At 37.7% G+C, this 19,061-nt stretch overlaps 1 protein-coding gene across 1 annotated transcript in view; it reads right to left on the reverse strand.

Annotated features, from left to right (window-relative positions):
• NECAB1 (N-terminal EF-hand calcium binding protein 1) overlaps window positions 1-14,281 on the reverse strand; it is a 250,392-nt gene extending 236,111 nt beyond the window's left edge. Inside the window, exons 1-2 of the mRNA XM_082601744.1 lie at window positions 14,040-14,281; window positions 3,399-3,423 (exon numbers count right to left, since the gene is read on the reverse strand). Of these exons, the coding sequence (XP_082457870.1) occupies window positions 3,399-3,423; window positions 14,040-14,138 (124 nt within the window). The 5' untranslated portion in view covers window positions 14,139-14,281. The remainder of the gene's footprint in view (window positions 1-3,398; window positions 3,424-14,039) is intronic.
• Between the last annotated feature and the right edge of the window lie 4,780 nt (window positions 14,282-19,061).

The raw sequence follows: 19,061 nt of genomic DNA on the forward strand, positions 1-19,061 counted from the left end.
TCATACAGCCTGCCTATTTGCTGACCTTCTGACCAAGAAAGGCAGATCGAGGATGGCAGCAGATCTTAGCAAATGCACATCTACAAGAGAAATTAGATGATATTATTCATTACAATGAGCCTTTTTATTTTGCCTTTTGAAAATGTTAAAAAAAAATTATTTTTGCATATTTTACAAATGCCCATGTTATCATTTCCATTTTCATTCGACCTGCATAGAAGTAAGTTTTGCATTTCTGTGTTTAATTCTAGGCTCTTTAGATTCAAGCACTTGTGTCTCTGCTATACAATACTATTTTAAGGTCTATCTTTTTTTTTTTTTCCTTTGCGGCACGCGGGCCTCCCACTGCCGCAGCCTCCCCCGTCGTGGAGCACAGGCTCCAGACGCGTAGGCCTAGCGGCCATGGCCCATGGGCTCAGCCGCTCTGTGGCATGCGGGATCCCCCCGGACTGGGGCACGAACCCGCGTCCCACATTGGCAGGAGGATTCCCAACCACTGCGCCACCAGGGAAGCCCTAAGGTCTATCTTTATGTCTAGGACCCTAGTCTATGATTTAAAAACAACCAACCCCCACCCAAGATCTCTCTAATCATGTATTATTTTTTCCAATTTCTCCAGAAGCTTCTCTTTCATGTGAGATAGACTGTAAAATTAAATCTGTACCGTGGCAGGCTATCTATCATACTGCTTATAGTCTCTTATTCCCTGTGTTATTCCATCACCAATTATGCAGTCCATAAGGTATTCTATTATGTGAGAAGTACATGTAGCACCTGTATATTTGCCAATACAGAATGTGATGAACACATGGTACAGAAAGATTTTTTTATGCTAATATCCTCTCATTTACATTAGATTATCCCTATCCTTTTCCTGTTTTTCAATTCTGCTTGTATGGTAAATAGTCTGCTTTTCCCACTAAACTCCACTGAAATAAAAATGACTAGAATGTCACCAAGTGTCTCCAAAGCACCACAACACAAAAACAACTCAGGCTTTCAGTAGTATACTGATCACATTAGTCCTAATAATACCAGAAAAATGAGCAGGTATAAATTCTTACTATATGATATGCACTGCCCTGGGAAATTTTCATATGTTATCTCATTTATTATTTAAAACCCCATGACATAGGTAGATGTCATTATCTCTATTTTGTAGATGAGAAAGCTGAGGGTACAGTGTTTGTTACTTACCCAAAGTCACAAAGCTACTAGGTGGCATAGCTGTGAGTTAAACCTATACCTGCCTGACCCTGTCCTCCCCTCACTTTACACTGAAAATGAGGGAGAAGAGCAAAGTGGGATGAAAGGCAGAGGGAAGAGTGGACAGATGGAAGGGAGATGGATAATGGAGTAGAATGTATTTAATTATTATTAATTCATTAAACAAATATCCATTGAGCACCTAGTATTGCCTAGGAATAGGGTCTACTCATAAGACAAGTTCCTTACCATAGAAAGGCATGTTTGGTTTAGAGAAGTAGAATCACCAACAAACAATTTTGGTCCTCATAAAGGGCAATAATCAATACATGCCAAAGTATGGAGAGATAGGGTGGAGCTCTGTCTGGAGGAGTTGATGAGTGCTTCCCAGATAAGGTGCCTTGACCAGGAATGTAAGAAGTACCTCAGAGTTCTCAAGCTGACTAAGGGTTGAAAGGCCAGAGCAGGTGGAGATGAAAGCAGGGACAACACCATAGAAGTGTGACACGTGGAGCCCCAAATGCTTCAGAGGGCTGCAGAGGAGGATGCATGGTGAAGATTGTGGAAACAAGAGCAGAAGGACAGGTATCTTTGACAACACATTGGGATTGGGCACTAGGAAAGGGAACAAGAAGGGGAGAGATATCATATGGGGGTGATGAGACAGGTGAGGAAACATGGAACTGAACAGGACCACATGGGGTTGCCAGTGCCAATGACCACTCTACATGGCATAACATATGAAATTATCTTAAAATCCATTAAATCGTGTGCATAACCCATATCATGGGTTATGATAGTGGGCTGCCAAAGAGTTAAGTTTTGATGGAAAGAAAAGTGATAGATAATACTGACGCTCTATCAGAGCATTGGGGTCCAAGGAAAGGAGAGTGTAGCCTCGAGAGGTAGAGAGGGAGACAAGGTATTTCTGAGCTGAAAATGGCTGCTGAAGTACGAGGCAGGTAACATGGAGACATATGAACTACTCAGTTGTGCTTTCAGCGTCACTGGAGCTAGTTATCAGGCATAGGCCAATGAGTAGAATGAGGAGACAAGATGATATCATCATTATGTCTCTCTTAAAAATTAATCAAGTGGTTCACGTGAAAAAAAAAAAAACCTTTGACTGCAACATAGTTTGAGAAAACATTTAATTGGGTAGGCACAGTTAAATATTATCAGGATTTGGGGCACTATTTTATTGCTCCTTAGATTTATATATTTTCTGTTGTGTGGCAAGTTGTAGAGTGCCAGTCAAGCTTTCCTTGATCTGGCAGCTTAATGGGCAACTAGACTACAAAACATGTTTGTCAGATATAGATTCTGCCTGTAATTTCTCCCCATATATAAGAAACTAGATTTCAAGAAAAGGACTTTTTGAACCCTTTATTTGTCAAGAAACTCTTGTCAAGAATATAGCTCTGTTATGTACTTATGCTACAGCAGCAGAATAAATACAATAATCTCTGATTTGGTATTCTGTGGAACAAAATTTATAGTGGAATGAAGGAGTCAAAAGATATTGCTTATGACAGTTTATAATTGGACTTTGTGCAGGCATCATTTCAACTTTAGTTCTTTTGACAAAATTTTTCCTTCTGGTTTCTGCTACTTGTCTGCCTCTATAGATTATCACTCACAGTGCATACAATTCGACTGGGAGAGCTATGCTCAAGAGCCATGGAGTAGAGATAAGTCTGTAATACATGCTTCCAGGTAACCATCTTAGAGTGTAGTAGCCCCAAGGTCACTATAAAGTTCAATGTTGAGAGCCTGGACTTTGGTGTCACACAGACTAAAATTCAAGTCTCAGATCTATATCTTATAACTCTAAGAAATAATGAATGCAAAGCACTTACCCCAGTAGATACTCAAAAAATAGAAGTTATTATTACTTTAAAATTAATTTAAAGCACAACACAAAAGGGAAAGCCAGAGCCCAAGTATGATGGCTCCTCACCTCAAAGGCATAAATTCCATCTTCCTGTCAAATGCAGATACCTCTGTCAACTTCTGATGAACTCACCTAAACTTCTCGAGCCGTGAACTCGCGTAAAACTCTTACTGGTACAAGAAACTGACATTTTATGTGTCAATTTCTTGGGTTCCCCTCTCTCTTCCATATTATTCTATATAAAGTGATCTAAACAGTAAGAGATTAATAAATAGAAACTGTAGATTTTTGCTCTTACCATTTTTGTCTGCTCTCCTCAGTATCTGGAAAAGAAAAATGAAACATTTTATCACCATTTTTGTAAGTATTGCAGCGAACATTATACTCTCACATAATTTACCCATTATTAAATGAAAGAAATTCCAATTTAAAATAAAGTTTTCCCAGTTGAAATATTTCTTTACAATAGTAAAAAATTAAAAATACTCAATGTCCATAAACAAGTGAATGGACAAACAAGCCATGGTGTATCCATACAATGAATACTCCTGAGCAATAAAAAGGAATGAGCTCTTGATGCATACAATAACTTGGATAGATCTCAAAGTAATTATGCTGAGTAAAAAACCTAGACACAAAAGAATATATATTATTCCATTTATATAAAATTCTAGAAAATGCAAATAGTAACGGAAAGCAGATTAAAGGTTGTGTAGGAATGCAAGGGCAGAGAGGGCTGGATTACAAGAGGGCATGAGGAAACTTTTTAGGATGGTAGATATATTTATTTTCTTGATTGTGGTGAAAGTTTCACAGATATATAAATATGTGACAACTCATCAACTTTTCACTTTAAATATGTGCTATTTAATGTAAGTCAATCATATAATAACACAGGGAATAAATAGGAACAAAAATAATAAATTGTGGATAAATAAGAGCTCTTGTGTCTATAGTATATCTTACTTTTATGAGTTAATTTGTTATCTGGGACTATCTTAAATTGTCTTTGATGAATATGAACTTCTTGACCATCCAGTATCTTTAATAAAGATTTCTAATTTTCTTCTGGGAAACCAATCTGTCCTCCACTCTTGGCCCATGTGTTCCAGGTTTGGACAGAGAACTCAAGCCTAGTAAACAGAGTGTCATACTCCTCTGGCCACAGTGATTACTCAGGAATTAGCAAAATAAAGCCAATGAAGCCATGGTTTTCCTTGAGTTGTCAAGAGAGAAACACTTTATCTTCTGTTGACTTTGAACCTAGGAAAATATAGGTAAGGAGCTGCTTTTCTGTAATTGAATATGTCATGGGTTGAACTGTATTGCCCCAAAACAAATGTTGAAATCCTAATCCCTAGTAACTGTGAATGTGACCTTGTTTGGAAATACAGTCTTTGTTGTAATCAAACTAAGACCTTACTGGATTGGATTCTAAATCCAATGGTTGGTGACTTTATAAGGAGAGCAATTCAGAGATGCATAGACACAAAGAAGAAGGCTATGTGATAACAGGGGCAGATATTGGAGTGATACAGCTGCAAGCCAAGGAATGCCAAAGGCTGATGGTCACAACTAGGAGCTAGGAGAAAGGCATGGAACCGATTCTCCCCTAGAGCCTTCAAAGGGAGTATGGTCCTACCCACACCTTGATTTCACCCCTCTAACCTCCAGAACTGAGAGAGTAAATTTTGTTGTTTAAACCACCATTTGTTTAGTACTTTATTATAAAAGCCTTAGGAAGTTAATATAATATACAACCTGGAAATAACTAACCTTAGAGAAAGGAGTATCCAGAGGCTTAGAGAAACTGGATCTTGATGACACCCTCTGAGCCCCTGATCAAGCCATCCTGAAAAGATGATCTCTGCTTTTCATTACAAGAGTCAATAAATTGTTATTTTTTAAAAATCTTAAGATAGTTTGGGTTATTTTTTTCTGTTAACAGCAATCAAATTAGCCCTGATACTGTACACTGCTAGAAAAATATCTGTATAATATAATACACAGCTATGTTATACACAGTACCAAAGAAAATGTCCCTTTACCATATTGTAAAGACAAGTTTTAATTAAGTGAAGGGGCATTTAAGGATTATTTTTTTCCTGAGAAATTTATAGTTATGGTTAAGTAACAAGAGCTACTCTTATATTTAGGTCATCATTTCTTGGTGGCTAGCTTGAAACATGAGTAATAATTTTTATTACCAAAATTTTCTGTTTTACTGCTTTCCACTACAGACTTGATCCTCCTTGCCTTCTGTTGATTTCATGGAAATGAAGTGTGGATAAATCTAATCATTATTACAATGTGTTTTTATTATAAAATACTAATATTATTACTAAAAACCTTTCCCGTGAAAAATTTCCAATAACAGATATGTATCACCCTGACTTGAGTGAATAAAAAGTGCACTTTTTTAAACTAAATTTATTTAATTAGTGCAGGAGGACAGCTTTCAATAGTAAAAGTTTCCATGTTTAGAGCAAAATGAGGCACAGATTCTTTTTTACCATATTGGAAGTAATTTCTAGTGGAGATTTTGTGAATCCATCTCTCCATCATAACCAGCTTCTTTCTCTCCTCTGAAACATGAAGCCATAGAGTTGGGGAGACATAAAATGCAGTCTATTTCTTACCTTTGATATACTCTAAGATTCTATTTCAAGCTCTATTGTACCCTTATGAGTTTGAAGTGAGTAAAATAGGAGTAACAAAACACCAGAGACTCAGACCCAGGACTTCTAACATTTCATTTCATAAAGAACAATCTTAAATAGCATTCAGCTTCTTATAGATGAAATTAAGATAGACACTCGTTATTAAGACAGTTCTTTGTAATTGAATATGAACAGAAGTGTCTCTGCTGCAGATTTTTCCTCTGAGCTCTCAGACTAATAAAAAATGTACTGTAAATGAGAATTGAGTTCATTATTTTACACTACCATAGTACTCTGAGTCAGCTAATCTTACTAGTTGCTATCACAAGATAGTAAATAGATTTAAATATCATGGCCAAACTTAAAGCTTAATGCAGGTGGTGCTATGTTTTTGAAACCCTTTAAGGTTTATCAAATAGCATCTTTTACCTTGAAAGATATTCTTTAATGGCCTTGACTGAGGTTCTTCATTTTTCATTTTAAGTTATCAAAGGCAAGTATTAAAATGAAAATGTTGTCTTGGAGGCATAAAACACTAACACCATTACCATTCACTAAACTAATGTTTGCTAAGTGCCTCCTCTCATATACCAGGTTAATTAGGTAATGAGATGAGCTATCAGTTTCCTGAGAAACTGAGACATAGGGCAGGGAGTAGGGACTCATCCAGAACATGGAGTACCATCCAGAAAGGAAGAACTAGTAGGTGAGTCATAGTGTGTGGGCCTGGACATCTCACAGGTAGTTTTGCTACCAGGAGATTAGTCACCCTGACATAGGATGCAGGTAAGTGGGCACTGTCTTCTCAATTTTGCCTAATGTAGGCCGTGTAGGAAAATAATTTATAACTTATAATGTATGATAACAGTAAAACTAAGTTTTCCTTATTTCTGCTGCTTCCTGAATCTAGTAGAGTGGCATTGCCATTAAAGTAGATAGTGATGGGTTAATTTCCATTGTCCCAACTGGACAATATCAACTTAAAAATTGTGCCTGTTATTAATCTCACTCAAATAAACAACTGTGTGCTAGGCAAGATAGGAGGGGTAACTGTAGCAGAATTCAGTCACAGAACCACTGTACCTGGAAAACTGTTTCTGCTCTGACAGTCCTCTCTACAGATGAATATATACAGGGCATCAGAATTAAGTATCTTTGCAAGCAGAAAAGATTACTCTTTTGCACAAAGTCTCTGACCATCGAGGGAATGTGCCTTTTGTTCTGGGTGTCCATGGATGTGCATGCTTGCTAAGAGGAAGGAATGGAAGACAAAACAGTAAAGTCATCTCTCTCCTTCACAACATTTAAGGCTCCACTTCTACCTCACCACTTCCCTTCCAGTTAAAAATCAAAGGAAATCTGTTTGGGAGAAGGCTGCAGCATCAAATGGGTAAAACTTCAACTAACTTCATTTGGGATTCATCTTGCTTTTGGGGATTAGCTGAAGGTTAGTTTTTCTCCCTTTGCACAGTAGTAGAGTTGACTGATGACTCAGAAGAGGGCCCACATGCTATACAGACTAGTATTTAAAATTAGAGTTTATTCTCTGTTATCTCTAATGCAGCAACCTTAAAAAAGTTAGCATATGGATGTAAAAAGGAAAATAATTTTAATCCTCCAGGTGCTTCCGTGTTGCTGCACACTGGAACCAGTTCAGCCCCGTCCAGTGGCTGGCAGTTGTGCCCTGTGCAAATGCACTGCAGCAGCCTCAGTGCACAGCCATGAGTTGGTACCAGCACTAGGTTTTCTAAGCCCCCCCAATAAGATATTAAAGAGTATTTATGATGAACTGATACTCAATTCTGACATTTTTTAGAAAGAAAATCATAAAAATTAGATTTATAAAATTTTGCTTGTGAGTTTTGTTACTGTTATTTACACATTCAACATGGAATACTGATGTAACAGAGTAGTTCAAATTTACATAACACATATCCTTTTTTTCCTCAGTTTTCTATACTATGAACTGTTAGTTCATACTCACAATAACATTTACATTAAATATCATACTCATTATTATTGCTGAATTGGAGATAAGGAAAATGAAACAAAAGCCAACAGTTGTGATAAATCTCTCCCGGATTTTCTGATCTATGTCTAGTTTCTAACCAGTTGGACATATACAGTCATATCATTAACAGTATCCTCAAAAGTAGTTTAAATAATTTCTTAGAGGAATAATTATTGCAGTGACACTGGAATATAAACACTGAAAATCAAAGTTTTCCTCAAATTTAGAAATTAGTCTGTGTGATGCAGAAGCCTCTAATCAATTTCATTTCTGTTCCTCTTTGGAAAAGGGAATATATATCGCCTACTTATTATAATCTGAGTAGAATTCAAAAAGTAATCTTTCATAACAGTGCTACTAGAATACAGTAAAACTGATCAAATAAAATTATGTATTTATATTCCACATTTTTTTCTGCTAAAAGCAATATGATCCAGAAATAAATAATTCAAAAGTCCCTAAATAACAAATTCTTTTTCAATCACCTATTTCACCAGAGTGCTAGATTTTTCACAAAATATCTCAAAGAAAAGTGTAAACAAAATCTTTTCTATTCAAGATAAAATCCAGTGGCAGTTTTTTGTAGACTCAACTGTTTTACTGGCAACAAAGCATGTCAACACCTATCATGTGAAATCAGTTTTTTATTTTTATTTTTAAATTACAGAAATAAATATATGAAGACAAGTCTGTCCTATTTATAGAGTACACATTCCTTCAGAACAGAGACTTGATACTATTTATTTACAGAACTTGGGAACAATCATACATATGCAAACAATAATAAAAGATATTTTAATCTCTTCTTTTCTCTTATTTTTAAATAGCAGTTTGAACACTTGGGCCAAGTAGGTGTTTATGTCAGAGATGATGACTTTCTATTTACATAGCTCAATTCATTCATCTCTACAGTATCACTAGGATTTGTACACTGATTTTGAACAGTCACAGAGAAGGGGTATGACCATGATGACAGAGTAGGAAGACCCTGAGCTTACTTCTTCCTATGGGCACCAAAATTACAACTATTTACAGAGAAGCAATTGATGAGAAAGGCTGGAATCTAGCAGAAAAGATTTTATACACCAAAAATATAAAGAAGGAACCACACATCGACAAAATGAAAAGACAATCTACTCACTGGGAGAAAATATTTGCAAATGATATGACTGATAAAAGATTAATACCAATATATATAAACAGCTCATACAACTCAACATCAAAAAAAATTAAAAATGGGCAGAAGAACTGAATAGACATTATTCCAAAGAGGAAATGCAGATGGCCAACAGGCACATGAAAAAAATGCTCAACATTGTTAATCATCAAGGAAATGCAAATCAAAACTACAATGAGATATCACCCATCAGTATGGCTATTATCCAAAAGGACATAAATAAAAAATACTGACAAGGATATGGAGAAAAGGGAACACTTGTACACTGTTGGTGGGAATATAAATTGGTGCAGCCACTGTGGAAAATAATCTGGAGATTTCTCAAAAAACTAAAAGTAGAACTACCATATGACCCAGCAATTCCACTCCTGGGTATATATCTGAAAAAAATAAAAACACTAATTTAAAAAGATACATGCAGCTCAATGTTCATAGAAGGATTATTTACAATTCCCAAGATATGGAAGTGAGCTAAGTGTCCACAAACCCCATGCACCAGCAGGCTAGCACCAACCCCAGGACACCCTGGGCCCTGGTCCTGCCCACCAGCAGGCTGACACAAAAAAGGAAGAAGTAAACTTGTCATTGTTCACAGATGACATGATACTATATATAGGAAATCCTAAATATATCACAAAAAACTACTAGAACTCATTATGGGTTTGGCAAAGTTCCAGGATACAAAATTAATATATAGAAATCTGTTGCATATCTATACACTAACTGAACTATCTAAAAGAGAAGGTAAGAAAACAGTCCCATTTACAATGACATCAAAAAGAATAAATTACCTAGGAATAAACCTAAAGAGGTAAGAAACCTGTACTCAGAAAACTATAAAACACTGATGAAAGAAATTGAGGACAACATAAACAAATGAAAAGATATACCATGCTTATGGATTAGAAAAATTAATATTGTTAAAATGTTAACAATTAATATTAACAATATTAACAATTAATATTGTTAAAACCAAAGGTAATCTACAGATTCAGTGTAATCCCTATCAAAATACCAATGGCATTCACAGAACTAGAAAAAATAATTCTAAAATTTGTATGGAAACATAAAAGACCACGAATAACCAAAACAATCTTGAGAAAGAACAAAGCTGGAGGTATTACGCTTCCTGATTTTAAACTATACTTCAAAGGCACAGTAATCAAAACAGTATTGTACTGGCACAAATACAAACACATAGATAAATGGAACAGAACAGAGTCCAGAAATGAACCCACACTTATATGGCCAATTAATCTACCACAAAGGAGGCAAGAATATATATGAGGAAAAAGCCTATTCAACAAATGGTGTTGAAGGGAATTCCCTGGTGGTCTAGTGGTTAAGACTCAGTGCTTTCACTTCTGGAGCCCGGGTTTGATCCCTGGTCAGGGAAATAAGATCCCACAAGCTGCATGGTGCGGCCAAAAAAAAAAAAAAAAAAAAAAATGGTGTTGAGAAAACTGGACAGCTACATACAAAAGAATCAAACTGGACTATTCTTTTATACCATGCACAAAAATAAATTCAAAATGAATTAAAGGCTTAAATGTAAGACTGAAACTATGTAAATTCTAGAAGATAATATAGGCATTACACACTTTAACATCATTATTAATAATATTTATTTGAATATGTCTACTCAGTAAAGGGAAACAAAAGCAAAAGTAAACAAATGGTACTACACACTTAAAAGCTTTTGCACTGTGAAGCTAACTATCAACAAAACGAAAACTCCATCTATTGAATGGAAGAAGATATTTTCAAATGACATATCTGATAAGGGTTAATATGCAAAATATACAAGGAAGTTGTACAAGTCAACATCAAAAAAAAACAATTACCCAATTAAAAACTGGGCAGAAGATCTTAATAGACTTTTTTCCAAGGAAAACATATAGATGATCAACAGACACATGGAAAGATGCTCAACATCACTCATCATCAGGGAATGCAAGTCAATACCACCATGAAATATCACCTCACACCTGTTAGGATGACTATTATCAAAAAAGACAACAAATACAAGTATTAGAGAGGATGTGGAGAAAAGGGAACACTCATGCACTATTGGTGACAATGTAAATTGGTGCATCCACTATGGAAAACAGTATGAAGATTCCTCAAAAAATTAAAAATAGAACTATCATATGATCCAGAAATTCTACTCCTGTGTATTTATCTGAACAAAAAGAAAATACTAATTAGACAAGATATATGCCCCCTTATGTTCATTGCAGCATTATTTACAATAGCCAACATGTGGAACCAACCTAAGTGGCCATTAATAGATGAATAGATAAAGAAGTGGTATATATGTGCAATATAAAAATATATGTCATAAACAAAGAATGAAATCTCACCATTTGTGACAAATGGATGGACCTAGAGGGTATTATGCTAAGTGAAATATGTCAGGCAGAGAAAGATTAATGCTGTATGATATCACTTATATGTAGAATCTATAAAACAAAACAAATGATCAAGCATAACAAAAGAGGAGCAGAGTTATAGATACAGAGAACAAAAAGGTGGTTGACAGAGGAGAGAGGGGTGGGGGAAAGAAAAATAACAGAGGGAGTTTAAGAGGTACAAACTTTCAGTTGCAAAATAAATGAGTCACAGGTATGAAATCTACAATGTGGGGATATAGTCAATAACTATGTAATATCTTTGTATGACAGATCTTAACTAGGCTTATCATAGTGATCATTTTGAAATGTATGGAAATATCAGTTCACTGTGCTGTTAAATAGGAACTAACATAGTGGTATAAGTCAATTATATTAAAAAACAAACAAACAAACAAATTCATAGAAAAAGAGATCAGATTTGTGGTCACCAGAGGCAGGGGTGGAGGAGAAGAAATTGGAGGAGGTGGTCAAAAGGTACAAATTTCCAGTTATAAGATACATAAGTACTAGGGATGTGATGAACAACATGATAAATATAATCAACAACACTGTATGTTATATGTGAACATTGTTAAAAGAGTAAATCCTAAGAGTTTTCACCACAAGGAAAAATTTCTTTCTATTTTTTAAATTTTATATCTATACGAGATGATGGATGTTCACTAAACTTATTGTGGTAATCATTTCATGATGTACGTAAGTGCACATCATGGATATATTAAGGTGTACATTATGCTGTACACCTTAAACTTATATAGTGCTGTAAGTCAATTATATCTCAATAAAACTGGAAGAAAAATAAATAAGTAATAAATAAATTAATTAAATAAATTAAATACACTTTTTTCCAGAAAAATAAAAAAGTCTTAGGGAAGCACTTGTTATCCTTCGGGGACAGGCTGAAGATCAGCTCAGAATGAATGGAAGCCCCTCTTTCTCTCTCTGAATCAACTTCATGGCGGTTTAGCCATCAACCTTATAACTAAGATGATTTTCAGGGGTCCTGACTCTCTGTCCCTGAGAATTTCCTTCTCTGGTGTGCCGTGTGCCTCCTCCTTCTACCTGCTTAGTTCCTCAAGGGCTTTTTTGCCTTGAATGGCAAAACTTAAAAGGAATAATATCAGCCAGTTTAACATCATCTGATTGACCCAAACTAAGCAGAGATGAGTGCTCATTAGCATTGTTAATACCTCATTAAGAATGAGGTATTAACAGTCCTACTGAGTGGAAGAAATTGGAATCGCACATGTGTATTGATGGGAAGAAGATGCCCTGCCCAGAATGCCTGTATCCCCAATTGCAGCTGCATGGTGATGAGAAGAGAAGGCTGCCAGGAAACAAAGTTGAACCTTATCTATATTTTTGCCTTACACAAGGTTTAATTATTGATAGGGGTTTCTCTCCCAATTAAAAAATTCAAGCTAATCCATTCAACATTAACTTGGGAGGGCTCCTTGCCTCCTCTCCCTTATATTCATCATTTCTGCTTCACCATGATGATACTAATAATTTGGTTTCCTCATATTTTCATTGCTCCACAAATAAATAACTGTATTTGGCCTCTGGTCCCCTCACCTTGATTTTAATAAGAAATGATAACTCAGAGGAGGTTAGAGGAAAGAGCACGAATCATTCTTCAATGCCCTTTGCCCAACTTTTATCATGCCAGAATTGTCCCCACTGAGCCAGAAACTACCTCAGGGGACAGCACGAATGTGACAACTGAGGGGCTGAGAGAGCTGGGTGCCCCGCAGGAAACTGAGGGATAGGAAAACCACAAAACCTAAAGGCAGAGAAAAGAGCTGAACAAAAGGGTGAGAAATATAGAGACCAGCAGGAAGGAGAGTAAAGCAAAATCGAGAAACAAATAAGAAATAAAACTGCTATAGAGATAGAAACCACAGCATGAAGGCAGAAAAATATCAGAGGAAGGGAAATAAAGAATGAACAAAACAGATCATCAACAGCAGAGAAATGGAGAAAGAGAATCAATACCGAAGCCAGGGAGAGGACCAAAAGAAGAATAGCTAAATGCTTGAATTGATGAAGATAATGACAGTAATTACAGCTTGGAGAGGTACAGAAGGCCAAAACGAGAGCAGGAAAATGGGAAAAAAGGATATGGCAGTGAAAAAAGAATCATTATGAAAGAGATCTTGGCCACCGCTGGTAAAAATGAAAAACCAATATATTTTCAAAATGTTTTCTAGTGGGCTGGAGGAGGAGGCGGGGCATTGCCTCTTCTACCGATTCCCTTGGTCACCACAGACAATCTGCAAGGTGGGTGCTGCAAACAGAGCACATTAGAGATGATTTGGGACAACTCCCCCACCCCTATGGAGACTGTTGTATTTACAGACCTAGTCCCTATTGGAATCCAGGCTGTTGAGAAATTTAACTTTGGGAATTTATTAAGGGTTGTTAAGCCCCAGGTTTTAGGTCTGAGACAGCCGTTTTTACTAGTTGAGTGGTGGTCATTTCTCCAGCATTTGCCTGGGTGGTTTACCAGGGAGAGAGGGAAGCGAAGTAGGAGGTAGTTCTCTCCGGTGTTCTGGGGGCAAAACACTGGCTGATCAGCTCCTGGGCCGACACCCCTGCTCCCGAGTAAGAGAAAAGACGCTGGCGGTGAGTGGGGGCGGGGAGGGGCACTGATCTAACACCTTCCCTCTGTACTTACTTCTAGGAAGATCGACATGCCCTTTGACAGTTGCAACGCAGAGCTGAGCTCTTCCGAGGAGTTGTTGGAGGACGGCGAAGTCTCCCGGGAATCCTCCATTCTTGGGAGCCCTGACGGCTGGGAGCGGGAGTGGGGCTCGGCGTCTGCACAGGCTCAGGCAAAGGATGCTGCACTGCCGTCTCTGCCCCGCCCGCTTCTGGGCTCGGGATCCGGAGCTGGTGTTCGCTTCCCGGCGGCGAGCCTCACTCCTGTCTCTCTCTGGCTCGCTCTCCCCCTCCTTACCTCTGTACCCCCGCGCTCCCACGCTCTCTAACTCGCGCCTCCCCCACTTCTCTTGGTTGCAGCGACTGGATGTCTCATCCCTGCACGTAGCAAAGCGCTTCTCCACTTTGTGTGGGAGTGGACTCTGACCGTCCCCCCACCCCCTCCTGCACCACCATCGACCTTGGCTGAATGTAACACTGAGGTATCTGCCCACTCCATAACAGTCCCACATGCAGCGAGAAAGGAGGTAGACCAGACAGAGAGGGGGAACATATGGAAAGCTGTCTTGAGAAGCAAGAGCACAAAGTAAGGACGCCCCTAAGCTCACCCCGGGTAGAAACCGTACGAGTTAGAGCGATTCCAAGAGGTTTTGCCAACTTTGCTTTTGAACAAGTGTACCTGTCTTTCCTACCCTCCCCAAAGACAGGTAAATGGATACCACCAACCAAAGAGGGGCTGGATTAGCGTGAGGATAAAATCACACATTTTTGGAATATTGGTTGCCCTGGTTCAGAACCTGCCCTGGTTAATTTGTCATTTTGTGATCTAGCAAGTTACTAAATCGTTTAGCCTCTGTTTTCCTCATCAGGAAAATGAATCACAATAGCAGTGCTTACCTCAAAGGGTTCTGTGGCTTAAATGTGGTAGTGCCATGGTCAAGGGTATGGACTCTGCATACAGTGAGCATCAAAAAAAAAGAAAAAAAAAGTTCTCTGTGGGGAAAAGATTGTCAGGTAATATTCAAGCAAGTTTTCCAAAGGTGAAGTCACAATAAAGGATGCAATACCTATCTATGCTTAAGAATGTAAGCAAGGACAATTATTCAACATTTGAGGTCTGCAAAAATGGTAATCTCACCTTCCATCAGGATACATATCCACTGTTTATTGGGCTTCTAAAATGTGCACAGCACATGCCAGTTGCTGTGTGGGTTACAAAGTTGAACTGTCTCAGAGCAAGATGAGTCAAAGAAAATAGCACTTTTTTTTCAAACAAGACTCTGCCTGTGAGAATTGATGGGGTGGATCCAGATCTCCATTTGGTGACCTCCAAGGAAAGAGAACATGTTCTTTCTATAAGACAAGTGCACAAACTACCAGGACAAAATGTGAGTTCCTTAAGGCATATAAAAAAGTGCTATGGGTTTCGTAGGAGGAACAGTTTATAATTTAGCTTATGGGACCAAGAGAGGCTTGATAAAAGAGGTAGTATTTGAAATACTCTTGATCTTAGATCATAAAAATTGGTAGATATTCCATAGTTGATAGAAATAGAAGGAAAAAAATTCCAGGTAGAGGGAACAGCATGAGCAAAGGCGTGGCACCCAGGAAAGTACATGGAAATCTGTAATTAGTCTCCTGGAATCTCTGAAAACATACAGAATCCCAGTCTACATCACAGGCTTACTGAATCAGAATATCAAAGTATGAGACCCAAGAATCTAAGTCCTTCTTTCACCCATGATCCATACACTGGTGCTCTGTATCAGGGGCAAGACTAGGGTGAGACCGATAAATTGCCTTGGGTACAAAATGTAAGGAGGTGTTACCCTGCGCTTGCATGATGCACTTGCACTACTGAGAGTGACTGCCTTTGCACCCTAGGTATCTCATTCGCCTCACCCAAGTCCCAGCCCTGCTCTGTAGATCAGTGTTTGCAAGAAATGGATCCAGCTCTTCTGAACTTTGGCTGTACATTGGAATTACCAGGCGGTGTATGGCAACTTTTGTTACGGCCACAATTTCATTGGCACTCTTTCTGTAGAGCGTGAGTCCCCTCCCCTTGAATCTGAAGGATTGTGACTGTTTCAATGAATAAAATGCAGCAAAATTGATGCTAAGCTTTCTGAGTCTAGGTACATAAAAAGCCTCATAATTCCACCTTTTTCAGTGGAATATTTTTTCCTGGAGCCCTGGGATTCCTATAGGAAATCCAACTACCTTGAGCCACCATGCTTTGAGGAAGCCCAAGCTGTATGGTGGAGCAGATTAGACATCCTGGCTGACAGTACTATCTGAACTCAGCCTTTGAGTCATCCCAGCCTAAGTGGCAGAAAAGTGAATAAAGAAGCCTCTAGATGATTCCAGCACATAGCTGTTTGAGACACACCTAGCCATTTTTGTTGTCTCAGCCAAGATCTCAAATATCATAGAACAGAGATACACCATCAGTGCCATGCCTTGTCTAAATTCTTGACCCACAGGATTCAGGAGCATAATAAAATGGTTTCTGTTTTATACAAATAAGTCTTGGTATGTGTTTGTTTTGTGACAATATATAACAAAAATAAGGAGCTTTAAAAAAAAACACAGAAAAAACAAATTGATGCCTGAGCTTCACCTCCAGGTTCATATTCAATTAGCACACAGCTGCACCTGGGCATCCGTGTTTAAAAAAGAAAAGCTTCCCAGGTGATTATGATGTACAGCCAAGATTAAGAACCACTGAACTGATCTGTACTATACATACAGGACAGAATAAAATATCAGAAGACAGGCTTGAAGACATTTGAAGTCCAGAACTCTGGACTTAATTAGGTAGAGACGTGAAAGACTTTAGACTAAGGGCAGATATTGATTAGAGCTGTACTTTAGAAATATTAATCTAACATCTTTTTCGTGATTTTATCTTATTAACTGTAAATCTCATTATCTGAACTGCCCCTTTCTTTTGACAAATGTTCATCAAAAGAAAATACAAAATCATTAAAAAACAGACTGACCAACTCATCAAAAGGATACTGGTCATTCACATCACTGAAGAAGAAAAACCAGAAGGAGAAGGAGGAGGGGAACTAATCATGAACATTGTTACCAAGTTTATAAAAATACAATATTATTTGTTCCTGCCATTGGTTGGAGTGTTGAATAGATGTTTCTGCAACAAGTGCAGTTTAGTTCTGATCCCTCTAACCCAAGCTGTGGGTCCCTCAGTCCTTAAATTCAGCCCTGCAAGTGATAACATTTTTATGCCAATCCCATGGTAATAACAGCAGGTGTTAAGAAGAGTTTCTGTGATTATAAATGAAGAATAAGAGAATAATCAGTAGTCATCATTCAAAACCAGAGAGCTATTTGTAACATTTCAGGAAATATGTTCCTTTTACCTTTGCTGACATGAATGATCTTTTCTGTTATTTCCTCTAATGATCTGTCAAGAGGAAATATAAATTTTTAAACAGCCAACTAGTCAGTAATGTTTTTTTTTACTATTTCAGCTTGAACACCATATTGCTATAGCTGAGTTCTCTATTTAATGGAAATGTAATGTTCATAGAAGGCTTCAGTAGAAATGGATAACAATTAGATTTCCATTCACAGACAAATTTAATAGGCACTACAAAGTGGTAACCATACTTTTGGTTTTCTTTTTATACAGACAGTATGCATTTTTGAAAACTGTTTTCACACATCATTTTTCTGAAACACAGATGCCTCACTGTTTATAGTATCAATCACAAACAAGAGACAACCAACTTGAGAGAGGAAATGCATCTTCTGACCAACTTCTTGTAGCAAAATCATGGTTGGGGGATTGGCGGGGCGGAGTGGGTGGAAAGGAATGTCATTCTAAATTCCAGCTCTTGGGCTTCTTATAAGACTTTGACACGAAGGTATTTCTAGCATTTCAGGAGATGATAGCCATGTGAGTGTATTGTATTTCAATCCGTCTCTGCTACATGGAGGAACTATTATCTAAATCATTTCAGACAGCCAGGAATCTATCTTATTTATATTTTAAAAATTTTACAGAAGGCCATCCTTTGGAATGATGACTCAGAATCCTTTCAGTCAGTTTGGTGGACATTTTTGTTGCTTTGGCAGCCTAAGATCAAACTGTCTTCCTCATCTCGGCACCTGTTCAATGGTATGGATCCTGTTCAGGGACAGGACTCACCTCTTCCAAGGAGGGAAGATGGTCCCTCTCCCTTTCCCCTGGCAGCTGGAGCAGACTCTGAGATCTAGGATGTTTCACTTGGGACTTTAAATCTGTATCAAGGTACATGAAAGGAAACAGTATCAGTGAGCAAAAGCAGTGTAGTGTCAAGTAGCCACAAAGCCAATGGAGCACCTGAAGACAAGTTAACTGATGTCATAGAGGATCTTTGGCTGTGATTTCTGCAGTCTTGTCCTCCAAGCTTAATCTCCAGCCTTCCTATCAACTTTCTGAGTGACTTGGTATCCATCCAAAATACAGAATATTTGTCTTTCTCTGTTTGGCTATTTCACTCAGCATAATGCCCTCAAGGTCCATTTATATTGTCACAAGCAGCAGGATTTCCTTCTTTCTCATGGCTGTATAATATTAAATTGTATATATAAACCACATCTTCTTTATTCATTCTTCCATCAGTGGACACTTAGGCTGTTTCCATATCCTGGCTATTGTGAATAATGCTGCAATGAACATGTGGATGCAAATATCTCTTCAAGATCCTGTTTTCATTTCTTTGGATATATACCCAGAAGTCGGATGGCTAGATCATATGGTAGTTCTATTTTTAATTTTTGCAGGAACCTCCATTTTTTGTGGTAGCTACCCATGGAAAAGTTAGTTAGAAAACTCGGAAAAGTTAGTGAGAGTTAGCTTTTGATGCTTTAACTCTGATAAGTTCAATCTAAATTTCTCTTGTTAAAGAGAACCATTTGGTAAGTCATTGGGGAAAAATTTTGTTAGAAAAGTTAATTCTATTTGGATATCTGTAAGTGCCTGCTTCATTTCACCAACTGACACGCATAGCTGAGGAGATGATGAAAA

This window comes from Mesoplodon mirus, assembly GCF_964341445.2.
Source record: "Mesoplodon mirus genome assembly, chromosome: 16".
In the NCBI taxonomy this organism is placed as follows: Eukaryota; Metazoa; Chordata; class Mammalia; order Artiodactyla; family Ziphiidae; genus Mesoplodon; species Mesoplodon mirus.